The 14,308-nt window shown below is 41.0% G+C and overlaps 1 protein-coding gene across 2 annotated transcripts; it reads left to right on the top strand.

The window, feature by feature from the left end:
- Positions 1-4,133: 4,133 nt before the first annotated feature.
- On the top strand, positions 4,134-14,292 carry LOC108877935 (tumor protein p53-inducible nuclear protein 2). 2 transcript variants are annotated; one of them, XM_018668190.2, is made up of 4 exons: positions 4,134-4,436; positions 8,657-9,036; positions 9,779-10,352; positions 10,463-14,292. In XM_018668190.2, the coding sequence occupies exons 2-4, from the start codon at positions 8,913-8,915 to the stop codon at positions 10,728-10,730; spliced, it is 966 nt and encodes a 321-aa protein (XP_018523706.1). In that variant the 5' UTR covers positions 4,134-4,436; positions 8,657-8,912; the 3' UTR covers positions 10,731-14,292. The 2 variants fall into 2 exon arrangements, with proteins under 2 accessions (XP_018523706.1, XP_018523707.1); XM_018668191.2 differs by having other exon boundaries at positions 4,136-4,436; positions 10,196-10,352.
- The last annotated feature ends 16 nt before the right edge of the window (positions 14,293-14,308 follow it).

Consider the following 14,308-nt stretch of genomic DNA (forward strand, 5'->3'; position numbering starts at 1 on the left):
TACTCTTATTCGCATTGTCACTGGAAGTTAGATGAGAAAGTTGATACCGCTGTAAGTCAAGGCCCAGAGAGACATGCACATACAACTCTTAAGGCGAAAACTAAAAGCTTTAGGAATGGCAACATTTTATTTCAGCTTTCTAAATCTGATATCTTGCTGCTTTTCCCTTTAATAATTACAGTAATTTTGGACTATTGCTCGGACAAAACAAGCACTGTGACAGTTTCAGTTAGAGCTCAGCGTAATTCTGATGCAATATGCATCAGAATTACGGATTAATCAACAAATGCATAATGAAGAAAGAATCACTTTCATCACATTTCACAATCATTTGCTGTCTTATGTACTAGTACTTTTACTCAAGTAAAACACCTAAGTAGTTCCACCACCACAGTTGATTTGTACCAGGCTTGTTGTTCACAGATTTCACCTTTAGCTTCATAGTTAATGTGAGCGTGATATTGATATTCTCAACTACCCCAACAAAAGAGCTAATGAGTGTGTTTCCCAAAATATAAAACTATTCCTCTAAATGGTCAGCCTACAGATCTGCAACCTGAGCAGCCCTGCTGTGCCATATGCAGGTCATTTACTCTGCTGCTGGCACTGTGAGGTAGTGGTAACACAGAAAGCAGGTCTGACCTAGTATCTTCTGGGGCTGCTGTCTTATCACCAGCTAGCAGCTAGCCATGCAGGGTGCCGAGAGGCCTGAGAAGAGAGAGGAGAGAGAGGCACCAAAATTAAAAAACTGCATAGGCAGGTGGAGTCTTCATAACTACATAAAAAGGTGAGTTCAACATGGAAATAAAAAAAATAAAATAAAAAAAAAGACAAGTGATTTGACACTTTTGAAATTGGGATTTATGTGGTTTATTATATTTCATCAACCTAATTATGCTAGTGTGCTAACATGGCATGAACCCCAAAAATGGGAGATGAGTGGACACGCCTTTACCACTTTATTCCTTTCTATGTTTTCAGTTTGTCTTTTTACAAATGCATCCCTACACACAGTTTTTCTTGTCTACAGATCAAACACAGAAACTTAACTCAGCAGAATATATGCCTCTGTAAACAAGTAGTGTTAGTACTGTCTCCTACACACACAGTGTCCCATCAGGATCTTCTTTGTCCACACAGGAAGGGATGAGCTGTCAAATGGCCTCTCGCAAAAACAAGTTCCTTACACAGTCTGTTTCAAGCATTGACACACACAACAAGCTCGACCTCTGAGTCAACCTGTCCATTGCCACGCCTCGGTCTTTAACCGCAGACAAAATAGCAGTGTTTACAATGCAAGGGTTTGATTGGTTGGGAGTCCTCTATGTTTATGCACATGCCTCAGTGAGCTGTGTCAGCCGGGGCAAGGACGGGCACGCTGCTAAACAAGAGCTACATGTCACATTCATGAACATGAACACACGCAGAGAGAGAGAGCGAGAGAGAGAGAGAGAGAGAGGGACAGGGAGAGAGATGGCGACACTGCTGTGACCTTTCACCTATTTCTCCAACCAGCTTAGGAAACTGTGGGAAACCCTCAGTGAAAAATCTGACATGGATAAAGGAAAAGAGGAAAACAATGGGAAACCATAATCTCCTATCTTTCTGTATCCTTGAGCAGTGTGTATTTGTGAATGATGTAGTTGTGATCACATCCATTAAAGGATAACGTTGTGAATTGTATTTATTGTGCATGATAAGTTGCTGACATGGTAAAACGTGCAACAAGGACATGACATAACAAGTTCTGCTCGGCCTGTTTGCGACTTCTTCTGATTAGTTTGGGAGCACAAACATTAACCCAAGCGCAGATGCACAAACTGTTCTTGCTAAATGTTTGTGTTCACCGTGTTACCGGGGGTTTGGATATCATCATCACTGTAGGGTCAATGTGTGTGTGTCTGCGTGAGTTGCCTAGCACCTGGTAACTGTATAGGCCGAAACCTTATCATCCTTCCTTTAGAGAGCTCATACTGTGCTGGATTCTGGCTATCGTCTCTCTCGCCGGTGTGGTAATAACATGACAAAGACTAGTAGAAAAAAGTGGATTGAAAAGAAATCTGTGTGAGACATGGGCAGCTGGAGGCACGAACCTGTTAGGTCTCGTGGTTCATTTGTTTTCAAAACATCCAGTCGCACAGCCAGGCCTGATTATTCACATTCACATGTATTATAAGACTTAAGATGACATAAACTGAATGCCATGCATAGTCCAACAAAACATGTCATTTTCATAGTCAAAAGCTTAAGTATGCAGCACACCAAGAGTCTGTGTTAATCCCAGTTAGCTGTACTGAAGTAAAAGTTCCAGGTAGTGTAAAGTAGACTTTACTTAATATAATATAACCACACTGTACCATAGGCTCTCTACTAACCATAAAACTACAGTTTCTTCTTGAGCTGTGGTTGACTAATATAGGAGGAGATATATTAAGATCTCAAACCAGGCGTAACTAGCACCACACAGTAACTGATTAAAGCTCAATTGCAGGCATTTTTCTGATTAACAATATGGGTGATATCATCATGAAGGCTCCTACTGGCCTGAGTTTCAGTGGGCAGGGAGGAATCCTAACCCCCCACCTCCCCACCCCCGTACAGTACAGGATAATATGCACCGACTGTCTGGGTGACCCCTCCCAGTTTTGAGCTGGCTAGTGCAGATGAAAGATCTTGAAAACCTGATGTCCTGGCCAGATTTTGATGATAATTAAGTGATCAATCGTGTAGTGTGTTCCTGCTTTACTAGAAGAATTCACTGTTCCACAACAAGCCTTGTCAGGATGCAAGTGGACATAAACTTTTCTCATCTTTCAGTGTGTTTTTGATTGTCATTTCTTTTTCCTTGTATTCTGCCAAATCATGTTTAACGGGTATGTTTTGTTTGTTTCTTGCTTCCTCCATGGTATAAGTCTGTGGATTCTTGATCTATCCTGTCACATCTGTTTTATTCTGTTTTTCAGTTTTAGACTGCTGCATTAAATGTGCATATGAAATAAATCATCAATTAAAATAAACACAAGCAAACTGTGAGTATAGGATATAACACTCTTGAGGTTTATGTGTAATATTCTATAGACTTAATACGGACACAACGCAAGATAATCTTTCACCTAAAAACACACCCACAGTTATCAGTTTTCACAATCTGCTATAATAAAAGAAGGTGGATATTCTTTAAGCTTTACAGACTGCAGTGTGTCAGAGTGACCACCAGGGTTTTTTCCACAGCTCATTGGTCACTCAAATGCTGCATTCAGAGAAAGCCAATGTGATTGGCTGGTATAAGTTGAATGGCACGTGGAGGTCCTCCCCATCAAGGCACAGTGAAAAGAGGGATGTTGAGGGGGAGGGGAATGAGGATCTATTTACAAATGAAATTTAAAGTAACATCACCAGCATCTGCAGACAAGGAAAGCTGTGAACTGGAACTATTCAATAAATAGAATATTTAAGGGTTGGCATCAACATTTGTTTCAGTAAATAATTCATTTTATGACACTGACACACAGATGAGAATATGCAAAGAAGATTAGCTTGTTTATTATGTTTTACAATATTCAGCACCTGATTAGAAATAAAAACTAACACAAATAAATAAATACAGATAAAATGAAAATTATGTAGTGTCACACTTTAAAATAAGAATTCACATATACATATACAACACAGAGATAAATGTGCGCTGTCTGTGGTCCAAAGTCTGTTCAGTGACTGATATAACAGGTGAGTTGCAGACGTTTCAGCTTCTGCCTCTCTGTGTGTCTGAATTTATTTAATTAAGCACCAAGTTGACAATTTAATCACTCTGCTGTCAACAGATCTTCATCTTTCTGCTGTAGGAGGCCTGTATTTGGAGCTATGTAAGCACAGACCCGGGATCAGTTTACCATCCCCCCTGTCCTGACTTAGTGCAGCAGGGGATGGTGAAAGTAGAAGCTGATCACGGATCAGCCTTCGACCGAAGTCAACGTTTCCATCTGGGTTGCAGGTTGACAGCTCCTCTCGCCCTGCCCCCACCCTGTTACCTAGAGGCCCTGCTTGTGGCTGGTGTAAAATTCTGATTGGCCGGTTTGTTTGCTGTGGGCGGGGCGGAGAGGCGGGGCCGAGAGTATTGTGATCTCACAATCAGCTGTTTTGTACGTTCTACATTCTGATCCGAGGATCAGCTGGAGGCAGCAATAAACAGAAGCAGAATTTGCAGCGGAAAAAAATAAGAGGAAAGGAGGAAAAAAGCTGCAGATGTTATGATCTGAAAACATCCGTGTAAAATTTTTACACGAAGCCCTTCTTCTAAGAAGAAAGCCTTTTATTTTTGTATAATGGTGTTTTAACTACCTCACTTAAAGGCTATCTAAAGCTATGCTTTAAGAATTGTTGTCGTTTCTACTGTGTGTGAGATCTCGTTTACAACTTGAATAATATTGCAAAGGCAGGTAAGCCATTCTTTTTTTTTGTGCTTTAAATTTCATAACTGGTGTCTTTTGTGTCAAACTATGTGCTCATAGAGGTATCAAGCTACATGTCTCTGCCAGTGAAGCTGCTGCATTCCTCACAGGCTTATCCACAGAAAGTATCCATCAGATATATCAGCCATCACGAAATCATAGAACATGTATCATAACAGAATTACGTCGCTTTGTCTGTCACTGACTCATTACATTACCTATCTTTAACTGTTGTGCGGTATAATTGGTAATGACCTATTATTAGGTCATGAATAGAGCTGAAAGCAGTATAGCTAGCGTCCCAAACCAAACGGTTTAATGAGGTGGATTCGACGTCCTATATTCTGAAAAATGACACCGGCCTGTATACGTGTTGGCTGTATCCTACAGGACACCAGCAGCCGTTGTTTTGCAAATTGCACCAAATACTGATGTGGAGTCAAGTCGATGGCGGATGTTGATGTTTTTTTTCTGGGAGGCGGACCTTGTATATATATATATATATATATATATATATATATATATATATAGTCACTTATGCTATCCAGAGAAAAAACACTTTGATTGCATTGTCGTGAGCCTATCCAGTCGATGTCTTTCGTGCAGAGTCGCTGAGCCACAACTGTCATTGCTTTGACCCTTCAGCTGGAGAGAGCTTATACGGATAATTCATGTTTAACCTGGATACCATACACAGAAAGTCTTGTCTTCTCTCGGCTGTCGACAGTCTGCGGTCGAGGTCGATGTATTATTTTGCTACATAAATCCAGGACATCTTCGTGTATTCGAGATGTAAACATTGTCGCTGTGAGCTGCATTTTTTTTTTCCTAATGTCAGTGGATTCAAGTCCAGACGATAACCGTCGACAGTAGCGACCGTACATATATCGATTGATTTCGGCTCAGTGTTGCAAAATGCAGATCAGATAGAACAACCCGCGTAGGTTGCATATACACTGTCATAAGATCTTATATTTTCGCTATGTTCGCTTCTCAGACTTTTTTTTTCCTCCGGTCGCCTAATAAGCTGGAGCCTCTCTGTCAGCGTCAGTGACGTAAAGATGACGCCACATGCGTCTTGTTTTTATTCCGCGAGTTCCCTCCCATCTCGCTCCACCACGCCCACTTTTTTTTAAAGGACCAATGTCAAAATAAAGATAAATCAATCAGTCAATATCCTTTCTATATAACAGGATGTGCATTTGTGCGTGTTTATAAGGTGGCTTTGTGGCACATGTGCAAATAAACATAAGACAGTATCTCTTTCAGAAACATGGGCTGGTGTAATCCTGTGCTCACTGATCAATGGAAAAACATGAGCCAGAGTTAGCCTGGAGGGCTAATTTAGACCTGTTGTGCCTTGCCAGATGTTAAATTGCATCCTAAGAATAGAATAAAATAGACATATAAAACAGCATGGCATCTAAATTTGATATTTCCAACATGATAAATATGCACAAGATAGTTCCATACTCACAAAAAGATTAATGCGATACACATGAATAAGGACAAATGGGGAACAAAACAGAAAAGAGTTATTGAAACCGGGCCAAGACAGTCAGACTTAGATCAGCCAACACTGTCTTGAGTTTTCAACTGAATGCTCTGCATTTATCCCTCTGCTCTCCCCCACTGAATCCTTATTTCAAAGGACATTTATTAGAGTTTATGGGTGGTAGTTGTTATGTAATGCTTCTACACAACCTATGCCATATATTCAGGGACTTTCTCCTCCAGGATATAAGCCATATCAATGTGGCTGTTGTTTGTTCCCTGTTGGCACTATCAGTGGCTATATTTACACTAGTCAGATAGCCCTGAGTTAGCTTGTACAGCCACTTAAGTGATTATATATATACACAACACTCCTTTGATTATATGTATATATATATATATATATATAATCAAAGGAGTGTTGCGTTTAGTCCATGTTTGAGTGTGATGTCTACTGCGCCTTATTCAAAGCAGCCCTCAGGCCTTTTCACCAAAATTTTGTTTATCTAGATTTTTTGGTCATGGTCTCATGACTTAAGTTTCTATTAGTCTCGGGAATGCATTTAAAACAATCTCAGTGTTGAGGATGGACTGCAGTGCCTCAGTTCACAGTAACTTCTTGGATTTTCTCAGCAAATTCCCCCAAAATATAACAACCATTGGTCTTTTTATTTAATTGACCAGATAGCATTTTTTAAAAAACATGACCTGAAAATGGAGTCAAAATGAACTCATATAACCCAGAGTATTACAAATACAGTTAAGAGCCTGCTATTTACCATAGTAGGATAATGATTTTTTTTTTTTTTTTTTTTTTTTTTGGAAGAGGCTTCTCTCTTTTTGGCTTTTGCTCCATTTTATCCCCACCTTTCATAAACAACTGGTGAACAGTTTCTCTTGTTTTCTCAAGCATACACCCATGAAAACAAACTCTTTGACAGTGACTTTATTCATTAAAATGACTATTATTCCTTCTGACACAAGAAGTCTCAGAGGAATGGTTGCAATTAGGATGTCTTTTCCATGATGAGTCTCCTAATATGGACAGAAAGTGTCAGCTTCCCAACAAGCATCCATGCATATCTCCTTCCATGTTTAAAAATCTGTCACAGATGCACTTTGTTTCACCTTTTAATCTGTGCCCCTTCAGTTTAACTAACCTCTGTCAATTCATAAATATTCATTTAAATGAAGCTAATCTGATTTAAAATTCAAGCGATGTCTTTAAGTGTGTCAACAGGTATTGGCAGAGGTTTCACACTCTGATCTGTTCAGTCATTCCCTCCTCTGCACTCAGTTTAAATAAACACAACTCAGCCTTTGAACATGTATTGTCAAACATCTGTTCAACATTACATCATCATATTCACATTTAGGTCAGGCACTTGTCCTTTGCCTCTGCACCTTCTGTCCCCATGTTTCTGTCTTTCTTTGCATTTTAACACTGTGCACACTCACTTTGTTTGACTTTACAAGAGTATGGCCCTTTGTCTCACCTCCTTCCACCTCCTCCTCCTCTTCTTCTCCAGCCTGTCCATCTGTCCTGAGACTTGTGCTGATTGGTTATCTAAATTTCATGGGGGAAGGGACTGCAGCCATTGTCCACCAGCTCCTTATTTGCTGATGAATTTCTTTCTACATTAAACACATTCTCATTGATGACCACATACTGTAGCTCAGTGGTCCTCTGCCAGTGTATTTCACACTTCAGGTTACATGCTGTCAGGTGCAAGTTTAAATGGAGATATAATTTCATATACATGCTCCATTATGGGTTGAAAAACTGTCTGACCTGTTGTGCATTACTCTTTCAGAGCCAAAATGTACAATCAAGCTTTTAAAGCCACTATAATGACTATTTTTATATCAACAATGGCTCAAATAACTATGTGTATGTGAAACTGTTCACTCGTAGTGACAAACCCACTAATTAATAATGGAGCCAGACTCTGGAGTTTCCCTCAGTTCTTCCCCATTGTTGTGGTTTTGTGGTCCCCAACTTCAATGTGTAGGTTCAGTCTCACCGCTCTCATTATCATCCCAGATGCACCAGGAATCAGTTTCAGTTCAGTTCATTTACAGTGAGAAAGCTCAGACAAAACCATCTGTATACAGCAGACAGACAACATTAGCCACTAGCTGGCAAACCTATTGGAGAGTTTAGCTGCTTAAGAGCCAGATATTTTCCTCAGAAGCTAGTGGAGACCAAAACATCTGGTGGCCAGAAACATCACTTCAAATGAATGATCATGCTGTCTGCTGGATGTGTTAACTGGTGTGTTTGCATGTTCACCATATCAGTTTTATAAGGTGATAATATGTCAGTGTTTTTATAGCGTGTTGCACTATCCCCAAGTGGACAAAACACCAAGTCATCAGGTTTTAAGAAATGCAGTTTTCACTTAAAAAATAACTAAACTTCTTCTGTTTTCAATGACACATTGTTAGTGTCAATCTGTCATATCAACATGCACCGAGGCTGGAGTGAGAAAAAAAAGTTTCAGCTTGTAATGTGTCTTGAAATAACCCTAAGGAAGCTCTTACCACACACATTGCACACTCACGCTGCTTATCTAATGTACTCTGACTAAGCACCAGGAAATTAACCCAATAAATGACTTGTCTTTTTTTAGATAGCTTTTTTTAAATGTGTTGACAGTGATGCACCTTATCTTCTTATTACCACTAACCACCCTCTCTCTCTCTCCCTCCAGGCCTTTGCTCCAAACCAAGTGAAACCTTACATTTGCACTACAGAAGCCTGTCCACTCCTGTTTGTCAAAACTGAGATCCAGCAAAGGGCTTCAAGTGAAAAAAAAGAGAGACTCAAAAGATTAGACGACAAATTGCATAAAACAGCAACAAGCGATACATAAACACAAATAAGAGACTCAAAAAGGCAGCTACAGCTTTTTCTTTGTGGACAACAAACAGCACCCAAGTCATCGACCCTTGACAGTACAAGCAGTCATGTTTCAGCGTCTGAGCAACCTGTTGTTTGGCGAGGTAGAAGAGGTGGCAGCTGAGCTGAAGGGACCCAACCCGTGCGTGACGGAGGCTGACGAGGAGGGATGGATGCTCGTCAATCTGCCTGGTGAGTCCCAGGGTTGGATTGGAGGGGTTGGTGTGGCATTTTAAAGGCTACGCCAAACTGGGAAATAGTCAAATTATACTAAAAGATTTAGGCAGCTGAGAAATACGTTTGCTCTGTTTTGCATGTCTGTAATACTGACTAACATTTAAAGTGTAGAGGCAATGATGGGGTGGGGTGAAGAGTCAGTCAGGGCGTGGCGCAACCACAGTAGTGCTCACCCATATGGCTGCCATACCAAAGGTGTTGTCTGCCAGAGGACGGAAACACGTGATTCTCTGTGAACATACATCTCCTTCGTCTTTGTTTATGATCTCAATCATGACAAAGGCAATTACTGAGTATGAAAATTTGTTTTGCCTGTTCAGAAGCCAACCAAAACATCAAACGCAATATAAAAGTACCTCTCAGCAGAGTCGAACATTACGTCGCTGACATAAACACAGCCTTAGAGGGTCAACACAACTAATGATGTGACTCTTTTATGTCTTGTGTTTCCCTACCCCACCCCCCACCCCCCTTCTTCCCCTCCTCCAATTTTTTTAAACACCCTTACATTCTCCACACTGGTATGTGTGCGCGTGCGTATGTGATCCCTTTAAAATTGCCCCCCTTCAACCCGCATGGCTCTTTGAAAATCTACTACATTTGCATCATTTCTGCAACTCCCCCTGCCCCCTCCCACCTGAAACATCTGTCTTGACTGGCCGTCCCATCCCTGATCTCATCACTGCCATGCGCCCAGGAGAGTCTGACTGCATGATGCAGACAGAGGATGAGACGGGAGCCCTGCCAATTGCACAATCATTCCCAGACAGTAACCTATCACATCATCAAGACACACGTACGAGGACTGAGTGCCAGGCCCCCATTCCCCGCCCACCTCATAAACGCCGTAGGACGCATAAAGGTCAGGCACGAGGTGCGGTAGCATCATCAGACCCCCTGTCTTGCCCCAGCGCTAGCCCATCAGACCTGGGTGCCGCTACACCTGTCACCCTTCCGAGGCGGGCCAGACTGTCCACGCCCTACTCCACCCCGTCAATGTCCCCTGGCTCTGGGAGTGAGTGTGGGGGCAGTGGGGGTAGCAGTAAGGCAGGCTCAGAAAGAGGCTGCATGGATGAGAGCTGGTTTGTCACCCCTCCCCCCTGTTTCACTGCAGAGGGAGCCACAGCAGAGGCCAGCCCGATGGAGGACCTGCTCATTGAGCATCCCAGCATGTCCGTGTACGTGTCCCCAAACAACCTGTCCATGGTCTCCAACAGCAACCTGTCTGTGGTGGGAGAGGAAAGCATCATCAGCCTGGCAAGCAGCGTGAGGTGAGAAATAGCACTTTAAAAAAAAAAATGCTAGCTTCGTTTCACCTTCACCTCCTTTTTCAGCATCAGCATGAATGTCACAACAATCACACCTCCTCTTGTCCTTGCAGCAGAGTGGCTGAACCCGCTGCTGTCCCCGCCGCCTGCAGCACTATGCCCACCAGGGTGACCCGCGGAGCAGCTGCCCAGGCCGGAGCTCTGGCGAAGGTCACCCAGGTGGCTAGGGTCCAGCGTAGCAAAGCCCGCATGGAGAGGCGCCATCTGGGCCGCAACCGCATCCAACGCCAAAACCGCACCAGGGAGCAGGTCCCCCGCCACGCGGCCCACGCCAGAAACACCTTCCTTCACCAGCCCAGCAAGCGTAACTTCTGCCACTAAACTCCCGAGCAACCAGGGGGGCATCGTTTACTCTGAGGGCATTAGACACAAACCCGAAGACACATATGATTATATATTTTCACCCACAGAATATTTGCTTTCATTTCTGCACATTATATCACATTAACTCAGATACCAGTAGACCAGTAGCTCTTTTGTTTTGGTTTATACACAAAGTGGCTCCATCTGGTAGTTTTATGCCCCATTCTGCCGTTATAAACTAGCCCTCTGAGTAGATCTGTGTAGACCTTTATATACTTATTGTCCATTGCAGTATCCAAACAACTAAAAAAAAGTCTTCAAAAAATATTTACACAGGTTATACTTAGCAACAATAATGTCTGAAAAACAACAAAAAATTTTAGCTCTACTAATTTTTTCCTATCTTAGTAAAATATTCTCCTTTCTTCTGGTTTTCCTGAGGTCATGATTTTTCCCAAATCCCCAAATACTTAATGATTTGAAACTGAAATAACCAAGTGTACTTTACTCTTTAATGGAGGGACAGACTGTTCTGGTGGAACTGACACAAGACAGCGACAATTTAAGTCTTATCATCCTTTCAGCGGAAACAACTCATCATGTCTTCAACACTTTAAGTTAAAAGTGATTCTATCAAAATATGACTTTATTTTTATTAAGGGGGAAGGATATATACCGTGTGTGCTGAGAGTGAGAGGAAAATGACTACAAATTTGTTTCTCTCCACTTTGGTTTGCCGACATGCAAAGTAAAAGGCAAAGGTGGGGAAACGTGGGGCAACCCATTTCATCACAGGAAACAAGTGTTGTGAGATTCCTCTCTTCTCATTCTGTGAAGGTTGAGAGCAAGTAGAAGGTGGTGAGAGAATGAGCAAAACAGACTAAAGAGTAAAAGAAATGACACGATGAATTAGAAGTAGTATTAAAATGAACGTGGTTATAATGAAATGGGAAAGGAAAGTGTTATGTAACCCTCAGAGCAGCCTGGGAATTATTAAATTCAACAGGAAACTCTTATGAAGAGCATGTAGAAAATAGCTCTTTTTATGTTTCTTGATAATGAGTAATCCTTTTGTGCAAATAAAAGTAGGTGTAATGGGCAGTCATAAAATTATCATTGACAAGGATTATGAATGCAATGACAGGATGTATGGCTTGCCTTTGGGTTACAGGGTATGGCAGGTTATTGTAAGTAAAGAGCGGTATTGAGGGTAACTCTTTATTTTGTTTTGTCACACTGTTTTCTGCTCATTTTATCTTGAAAATTATAATATTATTTTACAGTTTTTGGTTCCACGAAAGAAAGAAAAGAAAGTCTGTTCCTGTCAGACAAAGAGAAAGTACACATTTGGCTTTTAATGCCAACAAATTAAAAATCACTCCCCATATGGATCATACACAGCATGATGATCATTAAATGGGTGCTTTGTAAACTAAAGTAATGTGCCCAGCACACATCGGTCACATTCATCCACACAGTGTGCTGTGATCTTATGTTATCCATGTGAACACCAAAAAGAAAGTACGATCTATTTACACATCAATCTCTTTCGTTGAATAAAGTCACTGATGTCCAATTGTTAGGAAAAAAAGGGGGGAAGTAAACATCTCCTTATAAAGCCCAACAACAAGCATCTTCCCCCCCAGCACCTTCCTCATGGACGTGGGACTCATTTCTTTCCAGCATCTGCTCCATTACTGTCTGTCCCACTCTCGTTAGCACATCGAGCTCTAACAGTGTCCACTTAAAGATCTAGCTTACTGATATGTGTTCAACAACAATAGTAAACAATGGTGCTGAAGTGTATACTAATGTTTGTAAATTATTTGAGACATGGATGTAAGTTTGCACTGTCATACATTTTGTGAGTCAAAGTTTTAGCGGTGTGCTGTGTGCTTGTTTTATTTTTGTTTTTTTCTTTTGTGATTTTTGTTCCTTTTCTTTTTATTTTGATTCAAAATGTGTGTGAGAAGGTGTACTGACACGTTAAATGCTAGAAACTCTTAAAAAAACATGAATAATGGTCGTTTATTTCTCTTGTAAATATTTAAAAAAAAAAAAAAAACAATTTATAACGCTTCGTTAGATGTCAAAGCCTCTCAGGATTTGAGTCCACAACGTTGTGTCCGATGGGACTGATTGGAATCCTCTCTCTGCCTCACCTCTGTGCTCATTAACAAACCAAGAGGGCATTTCAGTGGCCAAAAGTGGTGGGCTTTTTTGCCCCAACTTCAGTCTTATTTTGTTGAGACGCACCATACAAGCAGCACTAGACTCAGAGTTGATGTGCCATAGGCAAACACTGCCCTCCAGAGGGTCCACTTAGCACAGCATTTGCTGCATGGATGCTGGTGAGGATACAGTACAATGACATGATTTTAATAGAATCTGTACTGGTGTGTTCAAAGGACAGACTGAGAGTCTAGGGATTCATTCAGATTGTTTGGAAAATGGAAATGTATTTTCTCATTCAGAACATCCAGATAAATAAGATTAATTATTTTCCCTTGAATTACATACCACACATTTTTCATTTCCGCCAATATTCTTTTAAATGTCTCTGATGATTTATCATGTAATTATGATTCTTACCTTTTTTGTTATGTTTTCAAAGATGGCTATTATGTATCCTGTTGAATCCTCTGAATGGTGCCAGGGATGCATCGGAGATTATGAGTCTTATACGCACACACCCACATAGTGATCTCTTTGACAATTAGGCTTCCTCATACCCTAGAGGCTTACTATTCTGACTGTGCCTCAGAGGTTGAATTTTGTTTGCCTGTTGTAAAAAAAAGAAGTGAGTGCAGAGTGAAAACATTTGAAAGAGATCAAATGAGGATGTGTGAATAAGATCACCGCAGATACCTCTGCCACTGCAAACCTGTCCTGTTTTCCTCCGTTTTTATTCCTTTTCTCACCAGTGTCATGTAAAAAGGCGACGTGTTCTCAGTATGTTGTGTGTGATTATTGAAAGGTGTGATTCAAGAGTGGAGGTCATCCTATAACGGGGAGAGGGAGTGGTCACCTAGTGTGTGGAGCCTATATTACATGAGAGATGTGGGCAGGGAAAGGATGAGGCAGGAGACAGATAGTTTATATATTTAAAAAAAAATGATATTAAATGTATCAGAAAAATACAATAAAATATGCTTGTATTTTCCCTATATAGGTATTAGAACAGTTGTTCACCAATAGGATGTTTTAAATGAAAGGCGTTGAATGTCTGGGGAGTTTCATATGTTTTTTGTTGTGCCCTGAAATGATGGCAGCTTAAAAACACTTGGGGTTTTGCCCATGTTACATCTCAATTAGTACACCCCTCCCCCCCATAAAAATGAAATATATAGACATATAAAATTTGGTGTATCTGATATCTATGGTGATTGTGCCTTTCACTATTTCTGCATGGTTTTTGTGATGTACTGATTTTTCCATCCCCAAAGTGGATAGTCGTCCACTGACAGGCAAGACCTATGCAAAAGTCAACGGATGGGTTTTCCAGCACCCATTCAGAAAACACAGGTACCCGCCAAAAAAACAACAACAACAACAATAAATTCTCAGGTTAACACCTGAATCTTGTGTCATTATTT

Source organism: Lates calcarifer, linkage group LG6, assembly GCF_001640805.2.
Source record: "Lates calcarifer isolate ASB-BC8 linkage group LG6, TLL_Latcal_v3, whole genome shotgun sequence".
In the NCBI taxonomy this organism is placed as follows: Eukaryota; Metazoa; Chordata; class Actinopteri; family Centropomidae; genus Lates; species Lates calcarifer.

Excerpts from the sequence above, each read along its gene's own strand:
- LOC108877935 (XM_018668190.2), top strand. The coding sequence starts at position 8,913 with ATGTTTCAGCGTCTGAGCAACCTGTTGTTTGGCGAGGTAGAAGAGGTG. Across the intron at positions 9,037-9,778 it reads GATGCTCGTCAATCTGCCTG|GAGAGTCTGACTGCATGATG; the intron begins GTGAGTCCCAGG and ends CCATGCGCCCAG. Across the intron at positions 10,353-10,462 it reads AGCCTGGCAAGCAGCGTGAG|CAGAGTGGCTGAACCCGCTG; the intron begins GTGAGAAATAGC and ends TTGTCCTTGCAG.